General features: G+C 39.0%; 1 protein-coding gene across 1 annotated transcript in view; it reads right to left on the reverse strand.

Moving 5' to 3' along the window:
• Positions 1–1,320: 1,320 nt before the first annotated feature.
• Positions 1,321–25,910, reverse strand: part of LOC140118961 (complement component receptor 1-like protein) — a 41,340-nt gene continuing 16,750 nt past the window's right edge. The window contains exons 3-11 of the mRNA XM_072137458.1: positions 25,355–25,546; positions 21,997–22,093; positions 17,685–17,764; positions 17,267–17,449; positions 13,599–13,778; positions 10,649–10,828; positions 8,272–8,475; positions 3,894–4,110; positions 1,321–3,003 (exon numbers count right to left, since the gene is read on the reverse strand). Of these exons, the coding sequence (XP_071993559.1) occupies positions 2,994–3,003; positions 3,894–4,110; positions 8,272–8,475; positions 10,649–10,828; positions 13,599–13,778; positions 17,267–17,449; positions 17,685–17,764; positions 21,997–22,093; positions 25,355–25,546 (1,343 nt within the window). The 3' untranslated portion in view covers positions 1,321–2,993. The remainder of the gene's footprint in view (positions 3,004–3,893; positions 4,111–8,271; positions 8,476–10,648; positions 10,829–13,598; positions 13,779–17,266; positions 17,450–17,684; positions 17,765–21,996; positions 22,094–25,354; positions 25,547–25,910) is intronic.

The following is a 25,910-nucleotide window of genomic DNA, read 5'->3' on the forward strand; positions in this document are numbered from 1 at the left end:
ATACATCCCAATCCAGACAGTGTGGAATTTGAAGAACTCCTTATTCATTGGATCAGGAAAGGTGCCCCTGCCCCAAAGATAAGTCCATACATCCACCAAACTGAAGAATCGGATCAGCAAATTGCTACTTTCAATCCTGGAATTTTATTAGTGATTAAAAGCCGATACACAGGAACGCCGTGGCTCTTGAGGTAACAGTCTGTTTTGCGCGTATAAAGGCTTGAGAAAGCGCTATACGTGTGAAACAAACTGTTACCTTGAGAGCCACAGCTAATAAAATTCCAGGATCAAAAGTAGCCGCGATAATATGCACAACTTACCACACATTCATTGGTTCCCTGCCTCATTATTAGTTGACCCCTGACCGGGAAGACGCCACCCCCAGACGAAGACTCAATCCGAGCCGAAAAGCGCGTTGGGGGACGGGGTCTTCCCGGACAGTGGAGAGTTACCACCTGCAGTGACTAGGTAAGAGCTGGCATTCACTATTGAAGGATCACTTTGCATTACCCATTATAAGGTGATCTTCTACCTGTCTATAGGGATATAAGCAACCAGACAGTATTTACGAGGCTGCAATGCCGGCATTTGTCCAGCCATTCCATTCAGATTTCCATATCATTACTTCCTCTCTCCACTTTTTCTGGGTATAGACCACCTTTGTTCTGTGTTCCACCATTCGGTTTTTACTGCATTTTATGGACAATTCCAGTAGTGTGCCATTACAAGTGGGCATTTTCTGTAATTATGTACATTTTTTTACATGTTAATAATAAAGGTTACATTTAATGCTCAGAATTTTAGTCTTGTCCTCTCTCCCTCTGTTGAGGGGCATCATTGGTTTTCATTAAGCTGCTATGGGCTAAGAGACTAGGTGCGATATGTTAAAGGGTTGGCTATTGGATATGTAGCAGGAATGGTTTCTGATGTATGAATAATTATGAAATTTATGCCATACTGTACTCACCCCCTACCTGTATCCAACTTCCTGGTTGGAAGAGGAGGGGGCACATGAAGCAGAGATGAGGTTGCCCTGGTGTTATTATACACAAATGTTCTAACACCAAATGACAGAACCAGAGGTGTGTCCCTGATATCATAAGCATGTGAGGTATTCCCATGTCCCATATCTTATACAGTGAACATTGTAAAAGAAAAAAATGTCTGAAACGTTCTACAGTCCCTTGTATCATTAAAATAAATTGTCAGCTTGTCCCACAAAAAATGACACCTCACACGGGTCTGTATATGAAAGTATGAAATAGATATGGATGTCAGAAAGTAGTGCTACACCAAACATATTTTTTCAAAAGATTTTAATTTTGTTATTTATGTATTAAAATAAAGCATACATATTTATTTATTTGACAGAAACAACCCAAAGAATAAAGGAGAAGTGATAGCTGTTAACACAAAACATGAGAAAAACAGTGGGAATGCATTTTTAAATATACAAAAAAAAGAGTGGTGGACATATGGCCTTCTCGTTCGGCTTTAGTCCTTACAAGCCTACATACCTACAGCCATTCACAAAACTTGGAAGATTCTATAGTTAGATGACCAATTGTCCGAAGTGACTAAACATAAGCCGCTAATCACAGCTAGATGTAGTCCGTCCATTAGAACTCATTTGGTCTCTAGCCTCTTCTCTACCATCAACCCTAGTTCACTTCAAAAATGCATTCCCACTGGTAATTTTAAATGTGGGTCCTGTAATTTTTGTCGTTATAATTTGCAGACTAGTTTGATTAAGCTGGGGGGCACGCAACACGCTGTAAAATCTACTTTTGTAGTCCATGTAATCTTGTGCCCATGTGAGAACTTTTACATTGGCAAAACTGTTAGGAACCATTTTACTAGATTCCGTGAGCTCTACAATTCGATTTATAGAGGAAAAGGATGTCCTCACCTCATCAATCATGTCAGGGAGAGCCATGGGGGGAACCCAGAGGTGCTTAGGTTTGCGGGTCTCGATAAAGTTGAAGTGGACCCTCACAGTGGTGATCGCCTTAAGACCCTGCTTCACCTTGATGCAAGACTCATTCTGAAATATAATGCCTTAGGCATGATGGGTTGAATGATAGGAATGATTTAAGTGTCTTCCTATGATATATGTATTTTATGCATTAAATTACCATTACTAGTTGTACAATAATTTCCCACGATATGCATCCATATATTGTACACTAAGCTTTGTGAATTCATTCCTCAAATTCTGCATCCTTCCTCGCGTTCTTTTTCTCCTTGTCCTTTTTTTGGTCTGCTACTACTGTCACTCCATATCTTCCCCTATCTTCTTTTTTATTTGCACGGCATGGTATGTGGCTTGCTGCCTTTACCGCACTCATGCTGCAACATGCTGTGATTTATTTTGTTGCCAATCTCAGTTCCTGATTCAGTGTCTTATTTTAAAAGTAATCTATCATGTTTTGATTAATTATTGTGACTTACCATTGATATGCTGCCTGTTGGCATTAATGATACATTGTACTTTTTTATGTATGTAGTGTCTTGTTGCCAGGACTAAGCGCCCAGGGCAGGTATATTACCTGTGCTCCGAGGTCTCGCGATGTCCGAGGCTTGAGAAAACGCGTTCATGCAAAACTGCCTGTTGCCTTTCCGTGGCTTGCATCACCCCTGCCCTGTTGTCCTCCTTACAATAAAGTGTTTCTGTACCCGATCACGGTGAGTGCCATTTTACTTGCTGATTCTGGACTGATGATCGCTGTCAAGCTTCTACGTGCACCTCGTAGCTGGACTTGTTGTGTTTCGGTTTGTGTGTGCAGCTGCTGCCGCTGGACTTGTGCTTTGTTGTCTGCCCGTGTATTGGGTAGTGCCAGTCGTTCTGCTTCTATTCCTCCAATGAGAAAATGGAGCAATTGCGTGTTGTGATTTCTGATGTATCTTGAATTGTTTTCCAGCTCCCTCATAAATTCCATTTAATATTAATTGGTGGCATTACAGAGAATAAACTGTCCTGCAGATAACATACCTCATACAACTCTGTAAATGGAAAAAAAGGGTTTTGAGATTGGAGGAGTAAAAACAGTTAAGGTGTTCGAGGGGTTGATCATTCATAATGAGTTCTCCCCTATCCACAAGCTACCTTTTCAAGGTAGTGCTAATTAGGTGGTGCACATTCTTCATTAATCTGCTCTGGAAGTGTGCACCAATTTTTTTTCCTGCATTTTGTTTAAGCTGCAGAATAGTGGAGCACAAAACTGCCGCTTTACTGCAAGTGGTTTGTACTTTATTTCTAGTGCAAAGCCAGACAGAATACTGGTGCAAACACTTTAATAGCCATGGCTGTGTGATTTGTCCAACATCAATGTAACCTCACAAACATTTCTCTAGATGTATGTGCTAAAATTCCCCCTCCTAAGGACACCAACGCAGTTAAAAGGTGGAGGGCAAATTTGTCTATCAATGTAGGAAGATTCTTTGAGTCATGTCTGGTGAACTTCATGCTGGGGTGATGGCCTGGGTGCCCACAGAGAGGGCTCCGAGTGCCGCCTCTGGCACCAGTGCCATAGGTTCGCCACCACTGCCCTAGAGACACTGCAAAGTGTTGTAGAAAGTTTTTGCAAAGATGGTTACAAAAGGTGGGAAACCCCATTATAATGTCTGAAGGCACAAATGGGATGCCATAAAAGCCTCTTTAAGTTTACTAGTCCCAATACTTTGACATATACATTTTTTTAAATGCATAATGATATTTAGGTTGCTTCAAACAAAACAATATACTCTTTGTCATGGTATATATTTTGAAAAAAAAATTACCTTGTAGAATAGTTTTATGTAATGTTTTTTTTTTAATTTACACAAAATGTCTTTTATATTAAAAGTTACTTTACACATTCAAATAATCAAAAGGTTCCATGAGAAAATCTCACCTTTCACAGGTTGGGAGTGCAGGCGACCACATGTATTTAAATATGAATTCACACTTGCTGTTACTGCTGCTTCCAACCAGTTTGAAGCCATCATCACACTCTATATGTATTGTGTCTGATCTTGAAAAAGTATGCCCATGTATGTTTGGGGAATACTTAATATCATTTTTAAGTTCAACTCGCCCATTTAAAATTTTGGGAGAACTGCATCCAAACTCTAGAAAGAATATACAAGGCAAATTTATAACTTAAGCTCACATTTCATAGAAAGAGCCTTGGAACTTATACTCGAGTATATATGGTATATAATGCACCCCCTAATTAATTACTGTAGAGAACCCTCAAAAATTATAGTTTACCCATTAATATACACCACCTCATTATAAACCTACAGCCTCCCCCTCATTGCCTGGGCTCCCTTTTTCCACCACACCTTATCTGGTAATATTTTGTCTTCAGTTTGCATTTACTCGGGTCATTGGCTACATTTGTGTATGTAGTGTTTTCACACTTTCAATTGTTTCCTGATCTTTGAGGGTTATTGCATCCATTATTTGCCCTTCGGGTATTATGTGGATTCGGAACACACTTCTGTCCTTCTCCTCAGAATCCTATATTTGCAGTTCATTTATACTCTGTAGCTGCAGCACATATGACAGTTACCTGCTATGTTTGGTTGTTTGAATGCAGTTGATCTGTATTCTCTCTTTTTAATTGTTTTTATAATTTCTGTCCATTTGATTTTCCTGTTTTTTGTATGAACTTTAATAAAGGATTGTTGAACTTTAATAAAGGATTGTTACTATTGTTTGCTACTTAACACATGTTGTGCTTGCTTCTCTCATGTATTTTTCATGTGTGTAACGCTATTTTTGATTTCCCTCTAGGGATGGGATCCATTCTCTTATATTAATTAAACTTACTGGACTTGAATAGGAATGGCCCATACCTGTCTATATCAGACTTCACAGCTCACAGTGCATATCAGAGCACATGAGAATCATGAGGTCTAAAGAACTGCCCAACGAGCTCAGGGACGGAAATGTGGCAAGGCAAAGATCTGGCCAAAGTTATAAAGAACTGTCTACAGCACTCAACAACAAATACAACTCTTCATAGACCTGTCCGCCCAGCCAAACTAAGCAACAGGAGAAGAGACTTAATGAGGGATGTAAACAAGAACCTCAAGATCACTGTGGCTTAGCTCCAGAGATGCAGTAGAGAGATGGGAGAAAGTATAACTGAAGACCGCCATCAGTCAGGGCTTTATGACATTATGAGGCTTATTTACTGAGGGTCCCGCGGCTGAATTTCCGTCGGGTTTTTTTACCGACTTTTCGGGGATTGCGTCGGGGATTGTGTCATATTGTCTCATACTGAGGGGCCCAGTTTGTTTCCAGTTTCTTGCGTTCCTTGTGCAACCAACTTCAAGTAAAGCTGGACTTTTCCTCTGCCTATCATCCGCAGTCTAATGGGCGAGGGGAGAGAGTCAATCAGACTATTTGTTGCTATCTATGACACTTTGTTTCTGCCCAACAGGATGACAGGTCTACCCTGTTACATTGGGCGGAATTCTCCTATAATTCTTTGGACTCAAAATCTGCCACTCTCTTCTTCATTCGCTATAGACAACATCCACGCCCACCTTTTCCTCTTTCCATGCCTTCTGATGTCTCTGCCAGGGATGAGTTGGTTCAAGACCCTAAGTCCATCTGGGAACAGACTTGTCATTCGGGCGTTCACCTGCACCAAAACCCAGGCCAACAAGAAATGCAGGTCTCCTCAGGTCTTCTCTCTGGATGATAAAGTGTGCCTTTCCTCCAGATACTGTATGTCATTCTGAACTGCTTCACCTGGCAAGTCGCTCCTCCTGCTCCTGAGGCTGATTCCACCAATGTCTTCGAAGTAAAAGAGATCTTGGACATGAAGTCGGTTAGACAGAAGCAGTTCTTTTGAATAGTTTGGAAGGGGTTTGGGCCAGAGAGAAAGATCTTGGGAGCACAAAGATAACATCCTGGACCGCAGTGTTCTTTAAAGGTTCCTTCAGGCCAAGAAGAAGTGGAGGCCGAAGAGGGTACTGTCATGGGTGCTCCTGTGACCCATGTCTCGAATCAAAGGCACACCCACGTGCCTCCATGTACCCCACCATGCTAGCTGCAGCCTCACTCACCTGTCCTCACACCAGCAATGGCTCCGAGCTCCAGCAATTAACCAGCATACCGCTAATTGACACTGGCCGGCCACTACCTTAATATATTTCCTGCATCTTCCTGTGACCAATGCCAGATCTTTGTGCCTATATAGCCTTAGAGAAAGCTGTCTACTGCGATTCCTGTGTATAATCTGTTGTAACCTCCTGCTACGTTCAGTTACATCACCAACTCTGATAATGTGCCACTTGTCCTGACCTCCTACCTGTCCATGACTCTGATCCTGCCTGCCGATTCTGTACCTTGCCTTGGCCACTACCACAAGCAAAGTCGCGCCTGTGGAGCGACCTGGTGGTATCTAAGTGGCACCCGGTATTCCCCAGGTGAATACCATGTGCCACTTAGACTCCACTCCCAGGTGACGGCTTACGTCATCGGTTGCGGTGGTTCAGTAAGTCCACCACCTTCAACCCTTACAGTAGGCATCATTCCCTTTGTTATTAAAGGGGGAATCACATATAATAATTTGATTATAGGCTTTAATGGCGTTTAGGGCAAACTGTATGCACTGGATAAACCATAAATATCTGCATTGTTCGGATTGTCAGTCTCTATTTGGATCTATGGAACCAACTAAACCTATCCTGGGTTTCCAGAGATGGGAAAATCATATATAAACATTTAGACAAATTGCATATCCTGTTGATAAGCAATGAGGGGAAAATTGACAAGCAGCAAATTTCTTGCAGACATTTTTGCATGTTCTTCTGTATAGCATTAGTTTCAGCAGTATCGTATACATTCAGATGAATGAGACAGTCACAGACTTATTTGCAATAAATCAGCTATGTGAAAATATACATTGTGTGAATAACCTTACACCTATGGGAACAGAACTTGCCTGGGCAACGTTGGGCAACAACAACATTTTCTTAACATTTTGTTAACTGTGAGTGTTTACCTATAGAAACTGCTCAGAACTACTTCTTTTAAAACAGGCTTTCTTTTTTTGTGTCCAAGCGCAAATTCAGTGGGACTGGCCAAATAATGTGCATAGTGGCTGTGAAGGAAACCATAACATTTCGGACCCTTGAAGGTTATGCAAGGTCACTTAATTATCCTTTTTAGATACTCCCAGAACGCATGGGTTCTGAGAGGCGCAGAAAGTGATTTAAAGTTGTCCACACAACTTTCGGATATGGCACAACAATAAATCACAAACCAGAATGGCTATAAGACCCCATTCACTAGCATGTATATAAACAAGACACGGTTTGTGGATCGAGATAAAAGAGCAGCACAGGTTAAATTTTACATTTCTTCAGAGCACATATATATGATATATATATATATATATCAGTTAACAGAGTACAAATACACAGGTAGAACTACAAGTATCAGCAATGCAGTAGTTACCTTGTGTGTGGGCCTAATGGAACTTGATAGTCCACATCTTAATATCTTCCGCTGCACTTAATGATAAATGGGTTCCCAAACAAAAGACAAGGGGCATCAGAGGTGACTGATTATATTAGGTGCAGACACACCTGCCCACCCCCAGGAGGGGTCATGGGTCCCTCTTGGTATTACGTCCAGAACCTTGGAGAAGTCATAGCTTCTCAAGGGGGAGTCGTAGGGTCAGGGTTTTGGTGAATCCCTGGATCGCATTGATGCCAAACCTGACCCGTTTGCTATGGTCCTATGCAGAGATATTTATATCTCTGTACCCAAGGATGCTATCCAAAAATGTAGTTCCCCTCAGGATGAGATAGATCATAACTCCATAACCAACATATTGGTCCGAAAGTTTTATGACTCATTGTCTCCTGTATAAAAATTGAAGGGAGGTCTCTGAGAGTCGCCATGACTGGGGAAATGCTTTGAAGCTCAGCCCCCTACAGAACCAGATTTCCTCTGTAGCCTTTGTAGTGTTAGATAACACTTTCGCTAGCTCCATTATGCTAATTGGGATGAGGCTAGAGGGGAGTGGGGGATTTTAGTAGTATCAGGCCCCCTCCGCCTGCCCATATTTATCACAGTGGCCAATGGAAAGTACATGCCTCTGGGCCAGAACCCTTTTTTTCTTTGGTAACCAAAATGCACACGTAATGATTCTTTTATTAACTTTTAATTCCACTACTGAAAGGTTGTCTCCTTGGTGTAGTCTGTATACACTTCTTTGACATTCTTTGATTAATTGTATATAGTTATAATATATAGTCACTTACTTTTCTCACAAATTGGAATTTTGGGATACCAGGTTAAATCTTCTTGACAGGTTATGGTGCTTTTACCTATTAAATTAAGATAAAAAGAATTGCAGTCCAGTTCAACTGAATAATTAATCGGAAATCCTTTTTCATTGTTGAAATTTTGGGCTTCTCCTTTTTTGATCTTTAAATGTATTGATGTAGGTGGGTGACAGAAATTTCCTTAAAACAAGAGCACACAAAACAAATATTTAATGTGTAATATGAAAAAGTAATGCATTGAATGTACATTTTTACAAAATTTTCTCATTGTGGTGATCTTAATCCCCAATATTGGTGGACCACTGTGTTCTAGGCCACAGATTACATCTTGTTACATCTTAAAGAAGTGAATATTTGCCTCCTTGAAGGAGACGGCCCTGACGTGGGATCAGATCGAGAGCGCTTGATGCTGATGGCCCTCCTCTCAACAGTGCCTGGATATTTTATATTCCTGCTAGGTTATTGGCCACAAGTAGATTCTCTATGGTTCAAACATCCCAAATGGAATTTGTGTCTTCTCTCAGATATTGTCTAAGATGTGTCTTTTTGCTATGGTGGATGACTTTCTAGTCAGGGTAGGCTGTGGGGATGGGATGTAAGGGTACACAATTTTACAATAAAGTAAAAATGAAAATGTTAAAATTAAATAAACATTTTTGAAATAAACATGTTTAAATAAACAGTCCAAATGCTGACATATACAGTACATTCTTCTCCTGTATAGTTGGTTAAGGTAAAATCCTATTAGACAAAATGGTATGGTGGTGCTCTTAATAGCTATAGTATTTCTAATGCCACTCCCATTTAATTAATGTGTGGTTCAAATGTTCTTATTCATATGCTTGATCTTGATTCACAAACAAAGCGCAGGTGACATGATTCATGTATTTGTTCCTATTTACACTCTTACCCCATCCTTCTAAAGTTGTGCTGCAGGCTGGCTCAGGTGTGCAGCGGTTTTGCCCTGTCCTCTGATGCCATATTTTTCTGCAGCATCGCTAAACAGTGACAGCGATGGTGGAAACAAGTTACCTTTCAAATTACCTTTTTCAATCTAGTAATTCTGGTGACCTGGAGTAGCTCTTGCACATGTGCACGTGTGCGGCACCGTACCGCTACCGTACGTCGCCGTGAGCCCACAGAAGAGTATGGGGGACGTATATATGCCGTATATACGTCGGCCGTATATACGTCCCTCATACCTTGGTGTCAATGTAGCCTTATAATTGTTTGTGCTGCGCTCCAATACAATCCACTAAAAAGTATACAAAGATGAACAAACTCAACACACAGGTACAAAGAGGAGATATACACATGATTGTAACATGCAAGGTATAAAATATCAGTTCAGATTAAAAAAAGGTGACAATCCACCCCCTTACATGGATATTGCATGTAACATCCATTGAGCCATTCATGATGTAGCCTTCAAAAAATTCTTACCATGGAATTTAGTGAATATGGTCCATGAATTACTTTTCTTGCAGCAGGGACATCAGGATATTAGTAGCTAATATATTTGTAAATCTGACTTTTTTAATTATCTAAATAGTGCATGGCTCTCAAGGTCTAGTTTTGAATAGCAGTCTCAGGAAAGTTATAATACAGGACTCAGACACAACATGCATGAGAATATACTAAATGTGGTAAGGCATAAACCAAACATAAATCATACGACAGAAAAATGCAATGTAATATACTACACAGAAGAGAAGTAGAAGCAAATATGGGTGTAACATAGGTTGCTAAAAATCATAGCAACTTGTAGATCACAACTCAACTGCATTTTCTTTCATTACATGTGATGAAGCAAACAATCTGAATCAATTCAAAATTAGAGTGTAGATAAACATATTAAACTATTTTTGAAAATACCATGTAAGAATGCATTTTTAATTATCAATTCTTTGTTCCTCCTACACCCAGATATTGGTACCTATAACTGTTCAGAAAGTCTTCACTAACTTATAAAAGACACAATGAAGTATTAAGAAGAGTATCCCCCTGCTATACATAAAATATTGTGGGTATGTCACTCTATAAATATTATACTTCTATGTGTTTTGACTGTATAGTTTTCTGTTTCATGTTTCCTACAATGTTTCTGCAGCATATTGTACAAGGCAAAGGAGGCTTGCAAGCCATAGTACTCTTTGCCACTTTGGTACTATTTATTAGATTAGGCTCTCACATTTGAGTGACTAGGTCTGTACTAGGTATAGCGAGTCAAGAACATGAGTGGGGTGTACTCGAAGATATGTTATAATGGAAAGATTTGCACCTGTTCTGTGTTTTCAACTTGATATAGGTTTGATTAGCTGACATAACTTTCTTGTATTTACTTTGTACTTACGGTTGCACGTAGGTAATGAGGGCTCCCACTCACTGTGAACATTGCATGTAACATCACTTGAGCCATTCATGATGAAGCCCTCAAAACATTGAAATCTAACCATGGAATTTAGTGAATATGGACCAGCAATTCCTAAGACTTTTCTTGCAGCAGGGACATAAGGAGAAGGGCAGCCCAATTCTATTAAATAAATAGAATTCCAATCAGTAGATAATAGATTTGTGATCCTGATCTGTTAATTATCTGAATATTCCATGGCTATAAAGTTCTAGTGTTGAATAGTAGTCTTCAACAAATCAATTTCACAAATATTTGTTTATAACGTTCAATAAAATTCCATTCAATAAAGTTAATTGAACAGCTTCAAAAATATAAGCCCCCAACAGAAATATAAAACTAAGCAGGGCTGGAAACATAGGGAGAGAAAAACAGAAATGAAAAAAGCAAAAATGAAAAAGACAAAACTGAATAGGCTTTATACATTCATTTACCTATAAGTTTACAATTACAAAGTTTCAAGAAATCAAAGTCTGATTGATTTCTCGTGACCATCATGTTGTGGTTGTTGTAACGCAACTGTATTAATTTACAATGCAGGTAGCATACACATTGCAATCTTTCACCATGTAATTAGTGCCACGGCCAGAGTTACCCTATAGCAGTGGTGGCGAACCTATGGCATGGGTGCCAGAGATGGCACTCAGAGCCCTATCAGTGGGCACTCAGGCTGTTGCACCAAAGCAGAGCTCGCCAGACAGGGATCCTCCTGCAGTCTCAGGACTTGCCATGTTTAGCAAAATTGCAATAAGTTACTGCTTGAATTGCTGTTTTGGCACTTTGCTAAATATATGCAGGTTTTGGGTTGCAGTTTGGGCACTCAACCTCTAAGAGGTTCGCCATCACTGCCCTATAGCCTTAGACAATGAATGTAGTCACTCATAAGTTCCCCAAAAGTAGCATGCTATTCAGTAATTTCTGGAAAAAAAAATAACACAAACACATGTTCAAAAGCTCAGCTTTCACTTAACCATGCTCATAAATATTTTAAAGGGGAGCAGTAATTGGTTGGGCATCTAAGAACATTATTACTGTAAGGCAGCTTGATAAATCTCCCCTATAGACTATTGTTTAAAAGGAACTGTGAAAGCCCGAATGCTACACTGAAGCAAATCGGCTCGATGTTTACTTTTCACAGCCAATTTTTCCCACATTCTTGACCAGGGAGCGTTAGTTGGAGCACAGTGAACCAAATGGCTCTTGAATGAAACAACAACTAGAATGTATCCTGCAAGTGGAGAGTGGCACATATTCTGTTGAAAGTTACGGTTTATCAGGTCCATGCATTTTTGGCAGCTTCTGCTCTTAATTTTGCTCATTGAGCTTCTTATGCCCTCGTTTGAATAAAATGTTTTTAAAATTATACAAATGAAGTGTGAACAAAGTTTTTTAAAAGCTATCATGCACCAACATATATAATTGGTGCAGCCATGATGCCAGTTCAGATTATTACCAGAGCTGAGCAGGCATCAGAAACAGCAGGGTGTTGGCTACTTCTAACAACTGATACTCTCTGTAATACCCGTAGTTGGAGCAAACTCCAATTGGGGACTTAAAGGGATTCCCTAATGTATTTTAGTTATTCCCTATCCTGTGGATAGCAAGGTGATCAGTGTGACTGTTTTGACTACCAATGAGAATGAAAACAGGGATCCTGTTTCAACCAATGGGTATATCAACAGGAAGAGCATGCGACCATTCTGTTGTATGGGAATGATGGAAATATCCAGGGAATAGACAATGAATGTAGTCACTCATAAGTTCCCCAAAAGTAGCATGCTATTCAGTAATTTCTGGAAAAAAAAATAACACAAACACATGTTCAAATTGCTCTGTATATGTGGGCGTACATTATTAAGAATAGCAGCAAAAAGGGAATAAAACCGGCCCAAAGAGGTTCACTAGCAGCCCCCAAGATATCACACCCATTACCCAGAAATGGGGCACAGCAAGTGTTTCAACTTGTTTCATGGCAGGTTCGCCCTTGCTGTCACCTAAGAAATACATAAGTGCTTGGTCATTGGTGGACATCTATCTTTATTTCTGCGTGTTTTATTCTTTCTTTTTGCAATTTTTTGCTTTTTTTCCGACTTTTCATTGCAACTTTTGCTGTTGTTTCTCAAGTAACTGCACCTTGTGCAGTGTACCTTATGTATCTTTATTTTCCAGATGTTCTGTGTGACTTTTCCCTTATGTATCTTTTTAGGCGCAAATCTGCACCTGGTCCAGGTCAGGTGCAGAGGAAGGATTTTTTAATGGACCCTGTTTTAAAATGTAAAATGTAATTATTTCACAGGCTTTAAATGTTTACAATTATGCAAATAAACCTGCTGGGCATTGAAAGTTTTGGCAGCTTTTGTTTTAACAAAATTGAAATTTATTGGTTACTTGTAAGACTGTTTAGATTTAGATTTTTAAACGCACTGCAGAAATGCATGCATTTCTGTGATGCTTTAAAAACGCATCACAAATGTCACATGTGACCGCACCCTCACATGTTGTCCTCTTCCTTAGGTTGTTACTGGTGGTTAGTGGTTAAAAATGCTGACCACAGCCTCAAATCTAAAATTTACAGTAGTGTCCACTTCTGTACATAACCCCCTCACATGGTTTGTTTTCATGTGGATTTGAGACATTTGCAACAAAAAGTCTCAAAAGAAAAGTTGCACCTACTAGGAAAGATAAAACTAAACAAGAAAAAAAACATAATCATACATAAGACGCAAAATAGACCTACCAAAAGACAAAAGACTTGGTTTCTCACATCTTTCTGTTCAGTAGCAATTTCTAATTTCCTTTGTGAACCAAGTTCAGAAAAGTATTACAGCTGCAGTGTAAGTACACTGAGTTTTAGTAACCTGATACAAATTTCTTGTATTTAGTCTGTACTTACTCTTGCATGTAGGTAATGAGGGCTCCCACTGACTGTGGATATCGCATGTAACATCCCTTGAGCCATTCATGATGTAGCCTTCAAAACATTCAAATCTAACCATGGAATTTACTGAATATGGTCCATGAATTCCTAGCACTTTTCTTGCAGCAGGGACATTAGGAGAAGGGCAGTCCACTTCTATTAAACATATAAAATTCCTTTTAGTAGATAATACATTGATGAACCAGATTTTTTTTCAATATCTGAATATTGTTTGGCTCTGAAGGGCTTTGAAGGTCTAGTTATGACAGTCTCAACTCTGGGCCTTTTAGTGAATTTGGATGCAAACTCTGCCAGTTCTGACTTTAGACCAGATCGGTGCTTTCAACTATAGTCTCCGCTGGTAAATGAGACGGGCTTTCTGTCCACCACGCTTCCCACCCACTCTCCTCCATAGTGGTGTGTGGGTCAGAGAATGCCCAAAACTGGAGGGATATTCATGTGGTTTCTCTGTCAGGAAACTGGCAGAGAAACCATAATGAATTTCCCCTAATTGGTCTCACTGCCAAAATTACCCTGTAATCTTATATTAAATAAATAAAAAAAACATGCAATACCTTGTAACAAATGATGTTAAAGAAATATTTAAGGCATCAAATATCATCGACCATGAGATACCTCATACAGCCAAAAAGGCAGTGTCATCTACTGATGGTTGCGGCAACAGGAGAACCATGCGTCCATTCAATTGTATGGGAATGACCAAACAAAGCATCTCCAAACGCTCCCAAAGACAGTGAGTGGAGCGGTTACTCATAAGTCCCCCAAACACTTGGATATACATTTAAGCAGAACAATACAGCACCTCTGAAAAGTCTATAATACAAGTACTCTATTGCACTGTGTTTTACTGTGATCTACACTGATTTTACACCTTTTGGATTTGGTAAGTTGGGTTGGTTAAAGTGTTTTCATAACACATACTGTTAGGGAAACTAAGCCTCAAAACTGATTGTTTCCTGACAGGATAAGATACTTGTGTCATTGTGGGCCTACGAATAGCTGATGTTTATATCAGTTTAAGCATTGAAATAGAAAATCACAGTAAAAAATGTTTTCAGTGGCGGGCAGAGGTGAGTCCATATAGAGACAGGGTTTGGCACCAGAGAAGAAGGGTATTTGGTGAGATTGTTTGAGTATGACTGTGTGCGTGCTAGTGGTTTGGAAGGTGAAGCAAGTGACAGTGACCCTATGAGGACCTTTAGAAGTTTACAAACCAAGAGCAAAAAGAAACCCAGCTCACTCCAAACTTATTGCAGCTATTTACCATCCAGGGCTTGGAACCACCTTGCTGAGCGGTGTAACTTCTAGAAGAATAAAAAATTAGCATCAGGCTCAATTGAGGTATTCAACACCTTTATTTCAAATCAATGTGGCATCCAAAGTGTATTACAGATATCTGGGTGGCAATCAACGCATTTTAAGCAACAAGTGTGCTCTTACTCATGATTGATTCAGTATGGGAAGGCTGGCGTGTAATATATACTCCCATAAGCTTTGGAAAATATCAAATATTGTATATTAAAAACACATAAAACCAGTCTATACTTAATGAGGACAAGGAATAGAGTAAAAAACATAATAATAAAAAAAAAATAATAATAATAATAATCAAACAATAATCATAAAACTATTCACAATTATGAGAAATTCAAATTGAGACAAAACAATTGCCATGGTATCAATTGTATAAAAAAACATAAAAAAATATGTTAGCAAATAATGACACATTAATAAACAGGAAGGGTGAACAGAAGGCACTATAAAACGTAACTTTTAATAAATAATAGCTATAAAATTGTTTACAAAGCAGAACCATACTCCATCTCAAAAGAGCACATAGATGGAGAAAATTACCTCATAACAATGCACAGTATACAATATGGAGGATCACATCAACAATAATACAAATGAAAAAAGGAATGATCTCACCCATATAGAAGAGCAGGAGCCCGTATGGTAGGCTGGTAGACAGGTGTAACTGCCACAGGAGGTCCCAGACCAGGAGTAGATGGAAGCACTGCATCTAAGCTCTCCCTATAGCTATTCTTTCCCTGTTCCCCAGAAAAACTCCCGTCCTGACAAGGACAGTACCTAATAAACTGAAGTCCCTATAAACTGAGACAACCCTACAACTGCCTACAATAGTCTTCTACGTATTAGTTTTTTTTTTTTTTTGGCTATTCTAGTTGTTGAGGGGTACCATATGAATCAGTTTATGGTTTGAAATAGGAATGGTTTGGGAGAATGGTCATTTTTGTGCAATTAATTCTACCTAACCAGGAGATCTTTTTGGAACCCCATTTTGTAAGGTTTGTTTGGAGGAAGTTTTTATGATTGTGAAGGTTTATGGTCTCTGATTTCGCTGGTATTTGGACTCCAAGGTAAGTGAAGGCGTCCTTCTTCGATGTGAATGTGTATTTATTTTATAGAGTATTAATTAAAGATTCATTAAGCCTTATTCCCATAGCTGTGGATTTAGTCCAGTTGATTTTGTGGTTGCTGAACCTTCCAAATGTTTGTAGTGTGTCCATGAGATATGGGAGGGATTTGAAAGGGAGTAGATGTTTTATTTGCATGGTGGATGAGTGAGAAGGTCTTTAAAGTGTTTTCTCTAGCTTCTCTGTTTGGTATAAATCCTACTTGGTCCGGGTGGAATAGGGACAATCTTCTAGCTAGGAGTTTGGCGAATATTTTCGTGTCTGTATTTATAAGTGAGATGGGTCTATAGCTTTGGCTTTTTTTCATCTTTTTTTGATGTTGTGAACTGGTTTTGGTCGACTGTTTGGACTTCCAGATCGACTTCTTGTGTCTCAAATAGTGACACACATCAACAATGAATTATTTTAAGGATTTTTCATACAGGCTATAACTTACTAAATTGAATTTCAATGCCATCAGGGCAACATGGTTATTTGATTTCCCAAAGATTTGGGTTGATTATATGACATGGGCATATCTAGTTGGCTTATGGGCGTATATATTACACGCCAGCCTTCCCATACTGAATCAATCATGAGTAAGTGCACACTTATTGTTTGAAACATGATCGCCGCCTGGATACCTGTAATATGCTTTGGATGCCATGTTAAACTGAAATAAAAGCTTTGAATTCCTCCATTGAGCCAGATCTGAATTTTTTATTCTTCTGAAGTTTATACAGAAAAGCCAGAATGTGAAAGAGGAAGCCTTCCAGGACTCACATTGCCTCTGGGAGGGGGAGGGGGGAGTGAAAGTAAGCTGTCAATTCTAGCACAACCTGATGCTGGAAAAATGTGTGAAGGTTCAACTTTCCTGATTGTAGGAGACATCGCAGTAGTTAGGTTTTGGCATATATTGCAGCTGAGCTCTTACGTGCCGATTGTTATTTGCATAGGCCCATTTTCTAGAAAAATGCAGTTGGTCTGGGAAAAATATATCTATATACCTAATATGCAAAAAAAATATGCATTTAATATTAACAATTTTTGTGTAACAGTCAAAAACTAACAAAAAATTGCAGAAAATTCTAAGTCTTCTAAGTGTGGAGAAAAAGAGTAAAATACACACAGTTTATTCTAAAATGGAACTATGTAAGAAATAGTGTATAGAAATATTCAGGACTTATAAAGTATTCTAGATTCTACCTATGCATTTTGGAGAGTTAGAACTCCATGTTCCATTTTCTGTGCAGGTAGCAAAAGCTTCCCCATATATGGAGGATTTTGGGTTGTTACAGCGATATTGAACAACATCCAAGAAGCTATATTCATTCTTTTTTGGATAAAATGTCCCATTAGGAATTGAAGCAGGATCAGGGCAATTTACAACTAAAAGAAATAAACAAAAAGCATCAATAATGTTTTATAAAATAGAAGGTATAATTAGAAACAACATATTATTCAAATACTGTAATCGTTATTAAAGAAATCTTAGCTTAGGTTGCCCGTACACTATCCGTGATCAGTCCTGCATCACATTGCTGAACATGGGATTCGTAGCACCAACAGCAGCGCTGACACAATGCTGAATAAAGTACTAATTATTTTTAAAAGGTAAAATTACCTTCACATTCAGGAACACCATTGCTCCAAGTCCCATCCGCTTGACAAAATCTGTAATTTCTCCTCGATATCATATTGTATCTTAAAAGAATAATCAGATTGCATATTTACACAGTTTCTTTCATCTTACAGCTTTACTAATTAACCTCTAGTGGTGGAATCAGATAACACAAAGAACATATCTGGAAGAACAGCTCCACTCTCTGTGTAGTGGTCATCCTTGACAACAGCAAATCTGATCTTATTAAAGTAAGCACAGTAACAAGTAACAGAGCTCAGTCACTACTCATAGAACATAGTTGTTATTCCAATTCCACCCTTAGTGCTGATTGGGGCACCAGAGTCATGCTGCTACTTCTGCTTTTTATTCCTCAGATACCCTGGACCTCCCAACAATCTTAAATTGCTGACCTATCCTATGTGTAGATCATTAATATATTAAATCTGAAAATTCTTTTAAGAAACTACAATCTTTTGCCCCCGTATTAGCAAAATTTTGGGAAGGTTTTGTAGGACAATAATGTGGAGGCTAAAGCCTTAGTATTTGTGAGGGCTCAAGACACAGGGTCTGTGCAATCACCATTTTGGTATCTGATAACAACTTAGGTCCTTCTACACTTGCGTATTCCACGCATGTGTTCTGCGCATGCATTTGACGCGCAGAACTTGCATTGCACTCTGACCCATAGTAATCAATGGGCTTTTTCAGACTTGCATTTTTTTTCACGCAGTCTTTTTAAGGCGCGTTTAAATCTCAGCATGCTCTACTTTTGAAAGTCACGCGTGTGAAAAACGCACCATACAAGTCTATGGAGACACATGCAAGTGCAATGCGATTTTCACGCATCAATTGCCATAGAAAAGATAGAGCTTAGTCCTGAGTCCTTTTCACGTGCATTATCACCCATTGAAAACGCGGGTGAAAAACTGAGACACTGAACAAACTCTGATTGAAAACTGATTGAACTCTGATGCAAAATGTCAGTTTTTCACTGACCAAACCCTGATCTCGCACCCTGATCAGACTCTGACGTGATCTGCAACGCAAGTGTGGAAGCCGCCTTACATGGGTTGTCCACAGTCAACAAGTAATTTATATTTTGTGTAAAATGAAAAGTTACACAATCCTCCAATATACTATCTGTATCGAATCCACGGTATTATTCACACTTGGACAGGGCTCATTATAACACACTTTTCTAATAACTCTCTGTGAAATACAGTAATTAGATGTGCACCTGTGTGACATCACATGACCATGATTGCAGGAAGTAAACAATGAAGCTTCTTGTTGAAAGGGGTCCTTCAGTGGACCTCAGCCTGCCAGGAAACACCATTGGCACCCTTCATTTGCAGGGTCCTGATGGGTGACACAGGGAGTTAACTCCTCTGCAGCTCCTTAGGCAGCACAGTCTGGACGATGTCCAAGTGTTTTAAAAAAAAGTTCAGATCCTGAGTGTTAGTGCCAGGACTGGGCTGTGTTAACACAGGACCCAATGTCCTGCAGTCTTTTACTAATGTTTTTTCTTATGTTTTTCAATATTGTCTGCTTTCAATGCTTTTGGTATAGTTCCCTTGTTTAAAAATAAAACATGCATATTTTTTTTAATTAAAACTCGCTGAAAAGAATGTTATTTTAACTTTATAGTCTATAGTGGAATAGAAGCCAATGTAGCACCACTTATCCTCCCCACAACACTACATTTCCTGAGTGTAAATTATTATATGGATGCTCACACAATGTACAGACCTTGCAAAAGCTATTGGAATTTACAGAACTGTATTTGTGTATTTAAAGGAAATATACCATTTGCTTTTATGCATTGTGAACCAAACATAATGCTGAGAATGCTGTAGCTACACTGATGCAGAAACATATCTTGTTTTATCCCTGAACTGAGTGGTTTTGCACAAAAAACAATTATAAAATTCAGGACATTGGGAAAGCTCCTGGCTGCTGTACATTAACACATTACTTCCACATACACAGTTGCTGCCTGAACTATCCTGACAGGACTAATCAACCTGAGCTGAATGACTCATACACAGCAGCTGGAGGATGGTGCAGGGATTGATTACTTCTGCCTGTCAGGGCTAACAAATTGATCATGCATTCTTGGCTTATGCTGGGCAGGACAATTTTGGAGCGGTACATAATTAGGGTGATAAGAGTGCCGAGGCAGCCACAGGAGTGACAGAGCCTCATTATCATAATTTTATGATTGTTTCTTTTTAGCAAAACCACTTAAATCCAGTTCAGGGATTAAACAAGATATGTTTCTGCAACCGTATATTTACAGCATTCTCAAGGTATTTTTTGCATCATAATGCAAAAAAACAACTGGTAGATTTCCTTTAGGACACAGATATAATAGAGTATAAGAATGTTGCATGCAGAGATAACTCTTCCTGTATCCTCCTTTTACAAAGTCAGCATGATGACAGCATCTCATTACTTGCATCCCTCCACAGATGCTCCTGGGATCCAGGAGGACAGCAGTGCCAAACTAAAACTTTTATTGTTTTAGTATTGCAACAGTTTAGGAGTATATAGAAAATAGGCACAATTGGGGGAGGTGCTTAATTAATTAATTATATTTGATTAAATAAATTAGAAGGAATGCTGTATTGTGGCCTGTTTATTAATAATTATATTTAGAGGCTGTATACAGCTGAAACTAGAAGTTTACATACACTAAACATTAAAATTTACAGATGCATGTTTTTCTCCCACTATCTGACATGAATTCAGTATAAACCTTGTCTGTTTTAGGTAAATTAGGATTAACAAAATTATTTACATTTGCCAAATGCCAGAATAGGGAGAGAGAACATTTTAAGGCATTTTTATTACTTTCTGCAGAGTCAAAAGTTTACATACACTAAGATTACTAAGCCTTTACACAATTGGGTACAGCCCATTTGATGTCAATGCTTTGGAAGCTTATATTAGGTTCATTGGCAACATCTGCGTTAATTACAGTCACACCTGTGTTACATTATGGAAAAGTGTAAAGAAATCTGCAAATATGTCTGAAAGAGAATTGTGGACAATTCAGGTTGCACAGTTCTGGATTATCGTCGGGTGCAATTTCCAGAAATCTGAAGGTACCTTATACAAAGAATTATAAGCAAGTACAAATAAGATGGGGATATCCATCCATCACACTGCTCAGGAGACAGATCCGCGGACCCTTAGTAAATGAGCCCCAATGTTTTAGTTTGCTTTTCCTCAAAATTCATGTGTGTATGAGCTAGCTGCTCTGATGGATTTTATACACTGCTGGGTGAAGCTGGTAAGTGAAGCATGTATTGTATCAATAGGCCACTCTGCCAGGAAAAAGTCATTACTCCAAAAGAAACATAAAAAAGGCAGATTTATGTTTGCAAATGCAACAACAGTGGTGGTAGTATCATTTTGTGGGGTTATTTGGCTGCAGGAGAAACTGGTGCACTACAAAGAATAGATGGCATCACATTGTGTGGTAATACTGAAGCAACATCTGAAAACATCAGCCAGGAAGTTAAATCTTGGGTGCAAATGGGTTTTTTAAATGGACAATGAACTGAAGCATACTGCCAAACTGTTACAAAGTGGCTCAAGGATAACAGCATAATCAATGTTTTGGGGTGGCCATCACAGAGCCCTAATATCAATCCCATTGAAAATATATGGGCAAAGTTGAAAAGGCAGATGAGAGCAAGGCAAACTACAAACATGGCTCAGTTACACAAGTTGCGTCACGGAAAATGGGCCCAAATTTCTTTGAAAAATATCAATAACTTTGGCAATCCTAATTGGGCTAAAACAGGAAAGGTCTATTCCTAATTCAAGTTAGTGCGAAAAACATACATATGTGTCTTTTATATAGTGTGTGTAAACTTCTGGTTTTAGCTGTAATGTTTATTACATAAATAATAAATACATTACTTTGCACTTTACTTTGCATTTATATCTGTTTTACACTTTTCTACACAGACTTCAAGCTCCTGCTGATTAGAAAACATTTGATGATATTTCCCCCCGAAAATGTCTTATTTTAAAATAGAAAGAATCAGTTAGTAGAACACTGTGCAATGTTTGTCTTTGCTGGTTTGCACAATTATTCTCCTTTAGCTCCACAGGGTGCAAAGGTGGAATTTCAGTGTTGTGAATGTTTTGAATGTGTTTTGATGTTTTTTAGCTGTTTGTCTTAGCTACTTAAGTATTGCTGTACTTTTATCTACATTTTATGTGTATGTAGTAACACAAGGGAAAATATCAAATGTTTGCTAAATTAATACAAAATGTACACTTTTCATCTCATACTTACCCTTCATTACAATAATATGTTACTTTAGCACCAAATAAGACATTAGTTGCCTTAAAATATCCATTGTCTGTTTCACCAGGATATCCACATGATCTCACTGTGAACAAAAGATATAAATGACATAAAATAATATATATATTTATATATATATATATATATATATATATATATATATATGCTTGTTTTTCTTACAATTACAGTTAAAACCAGAATTTTACATGCGCAAGCTGACACACTCTTCACCCGACGATGATGAATCGTCAATTTGCGTTTCCCTGTCACTGCTATTCTTCTCAACGGTGTCAGTATGCACAGCCTGCCTACTGCACGAAGCAGCAGATGTCTGCCCCACCTCTTCACTGCCAAGCAGCTGCTGACTGTCCTCAAACACTTCGTCCTCGCTGTATAGTGGCGCTTAGCCCAGACCACCTAGTAGCTCTCTGGCCAAGGGAAATGAACAGGATAGAGGCTGGTTGAGGATAGGTGAGGGCCGTTGACCTGCTTCTGGGCCATGCTAACTAATTGTTGTATCTGACGAACCCAGGGACTCTTGGCTGGGGTTGTCAGATGTTACATTTGAGTACACACTGCCGCTAGATGACAACTGCAGGGCTGGCCTCACAGATTCACCCCTTCGTATTCGTATCGAATTCCACTTCGTTCCAATCAATCGCCCATCTCTAATGGTAACTTTTCCCTGGACTGTTCGATAGGCCCTTGTCAGCCCCCCTTTTTTCTGCTAGGCATCTTCCTTTTTTGTTCCCTGGGAAATAATAGCTACTTCACTTATGCCATGTGAAACACTGGAATTCTAAATAAATTCCATTTATCTCTGTAGCATTGGATGGTTATCATACTTGTTACATGTATGTGTTTAAACTTTGAGGTAATTCTTTTTTATTTTAGAAATTAATAGAGCAGGTGATAATAGTGGTTTCTATCTGCTTCTCCTTCAGCAGCGTGCAGCGTAATGCCACATGTGCTTTTAAGAAATTAATGCAGAACATCTGTTGCACAGTGAAAGAGGCTCCTATTATTAGGGACAGGTGTAACTCTGAAATAATTGCTCTTATTAGGGCACTATGAAGAATTCCAACAGTGCAGTGATGTTCTTACTGACTATACATGATTCTACAGCAATACTTGCAATGACCAAGTATTGCTGATCATTGCTGATTATTAGCTTGTACTGAATCATCCAGAGATCCTGTCTCTGTCTAGTGTTCAGCCACATAAAAATCATCATCCATCATACCTAGTTTGCAAAGTTGTTCCTGTCAGAAAATATTACGCTTTTATACCTAGCTCATAAAAGTCCTGTTGTCAGAGAATATTGCGCTTTTATACCTTGTTCTGAAATGTGTGGTCAGTGAGAATAGTGCACAAATCTGAGGATCAGAAAAGTGCGGTCACTGAGAATAGTGTATACTCCAGAACACGTCCCGGCGGGGTATCTATATTTATTTAGAAAATGTCTTAGGCAAGCTAGAAAAAGCCCATATCTGGACTTTTAATTAAAACTTAACATTTATTTGTACCAACTATATTAAAGGAATGCAGTGATTTTTTTTATGTGCAATAAAGTGAAGACCAATCAGCTATGAGACGAGACAAGGAAATCATAGCTGATTGGTCAGGATACCGGTATGTTTACATCAAACAGAGCATGTGCGAATCAACGCAACTGATAGGCTAAGAACATACATACCCACAATGATGTATGAGATGAGGTGGCCTCAGCTGATTGGTCAGGATGCCGTTACAGCTGTTTCCATAGGGAGCATGAGCAAACTACCACAGCTGATAGGGCGAAAGGATACCTCCCATGGAAACAAGTCCGATGACTTCATCGGACTGTGGCAAGGAAGCACACAGCCCATTGGACCTAATACTGGCATCGTTGACATAGATACATTATAATTTGCCACCATAAGTGTTGATCACCTACTAAGACAAACCCCATCCATATCTTTGATAGGATTGGCTCTAATTCTAGTGGGGAGCAATTAGGAGATTATATAACACCAAACAAATGAAGTGGCCATTACTATTAGCCCTGATCCCCTGACGAAGACGGCCTGTCTGGCGAAACATGTTGGGCGGCTTGTAGAATAGAGTTTTAAAATCAAGAGTCTGGATCGATCTAGGGAGTTTGGTAGTGCAGACTGAACAAGCTCTAATGGTCTACAGCAGTGATGGCAAACCTTTTAGAGACTAAATGCCAAAACTTCAACCATAAGCCACATAGAGTTTCCCTCTAAGGTCCCCGTAACAGGATGAATCACAGGTCCAAAAAAGGGTCTACAATCATAATCCAGCTCTGTCCACAGCTCTTTGCTCCTCCTGCACTTTAAGTCACTTTTAAATAACACTGAACGTGGAATGTCCTGGGCTGCCTGTGACTGCAGGAGGAGGTCTTGAGTCCTGAATGGTGAACTTTGTGCTGGGTGATGGCCTGGGTGCCATATGTTCACCATCACTGGTATACAGGAACTATCTGTAATAATATTGACCAGAGCAAGAATAGCATATAACATCTAGCTGCTAGATATCTAGCCGTTGACCTCACAACAGGAAACTCAGGTGTGAGACACCAATCCCGAGTAGAGGGATTGGGAGATTGCCTAGGTGTATGGGTCAGATTGATGGATGCATGTATGGTATATCTGATATTTCAATTCCAAAATTTCAATTCCAGATTAATGAAACTTCAAATTCAATTCTTTTTACATTCCTTTTAATGAAACTTCAAATTGTTCAATTCTGGATTAATGGAAGTTCAAATTCAATTTTTTTTACATTCCTGTTAATGGAAATTAAAATTAAAATTCTGGATTAATGGAACCAAATTTTCTCGTCAAACATGAATTTTGACCAACCCTGTCATCTCTAGCAGTGAAAGACCACCATTCACATTTATTTGATCATTTGCACTGCAGTGGCAATAGAAGCACTAAAATATAAAAAAAACGAATTAAACCCAGAGAAAAGGCCTATGTTTCCAAACTTTATTTCTCAAGGTGAGTCAACTATGTCTCTTCCCTGCTGTGCGACCAAATGGCAATTTATGTCCACATGTATGACATTTAATGGGTTATTCCTGCTACAAAACATGTGGGGATAAACTGAGGACCAACAGCAGGATCTAACAAGCAGTAACTGAGGGCAGCTGGGTTTACCATAGCTACGGTCAATTCTCCTGTAGGGGCCGCAGGGTGGAGGGTTGGTTGCTTATTGTGGGGGAGAACCTTTTAAAAAATGTTAGAAGAGCCAAAAACCATGATCTGAGCTTTCTCTGACCGAGAAAAGGCGTTCCAAACATTTGAAAAATACAAAGCTAGTATTTCTTTATGCTTACTTGTGCAGAATGTGTCATGCTTTGTCCACTTAGAATTGCCCAGGCAAGTGACGGTATTTCTAGTTCCCAGAATACGAATAAACCCAAGCTGGCAACTGTACTGCACAGTATCTCCTGTTTTAAATGTTTCTTTATTGGCAAATTCTTCTTTTAAAACTCCATATGAGATTAATGGAGGGACATCACAATCGCCTTAAAAAATGGGAAAAAAATACATATACAGTTTATCAGATTGGAATATCACATAACATCATGCGAAGAGAGATACAGGGTGTAAAGCAATGGCTAAGGATTAATATTAGCCTTTTATAGTACAACTCAGTCACTTTACCTGTATAAAGGGAACCTGTCACCTGGAACTAAAGACAGGTAACAAAAGCCCATTACAGCTGCATTGCAAATATGCCCTCTGCTTTTTCTAAGCATTTGCATTACAATATAATTGTGTATTATAACTTAGCTTGCACCCTGACAGAATACGCTGTGTAGTCCCAGGGGTTGGGCTTTGGTTTGGATGCATTTCGAAAAACAACACATGCCTTGTATGTGCTGCAGA

Source organism: Engystomops pustulosus, chromosome 2, assembly GCF_040894005.1.
Source record: "Engystomops pustulosus chromosome 2, aEngPut4.maternal, whole genome shotgun sequence".
Lineage (NCBI taxonomy): Eukaryota > Metazoa > Chordata > Amphibia > Anura > Leptodactylidae > Engystomops > Engystomops pustulosus.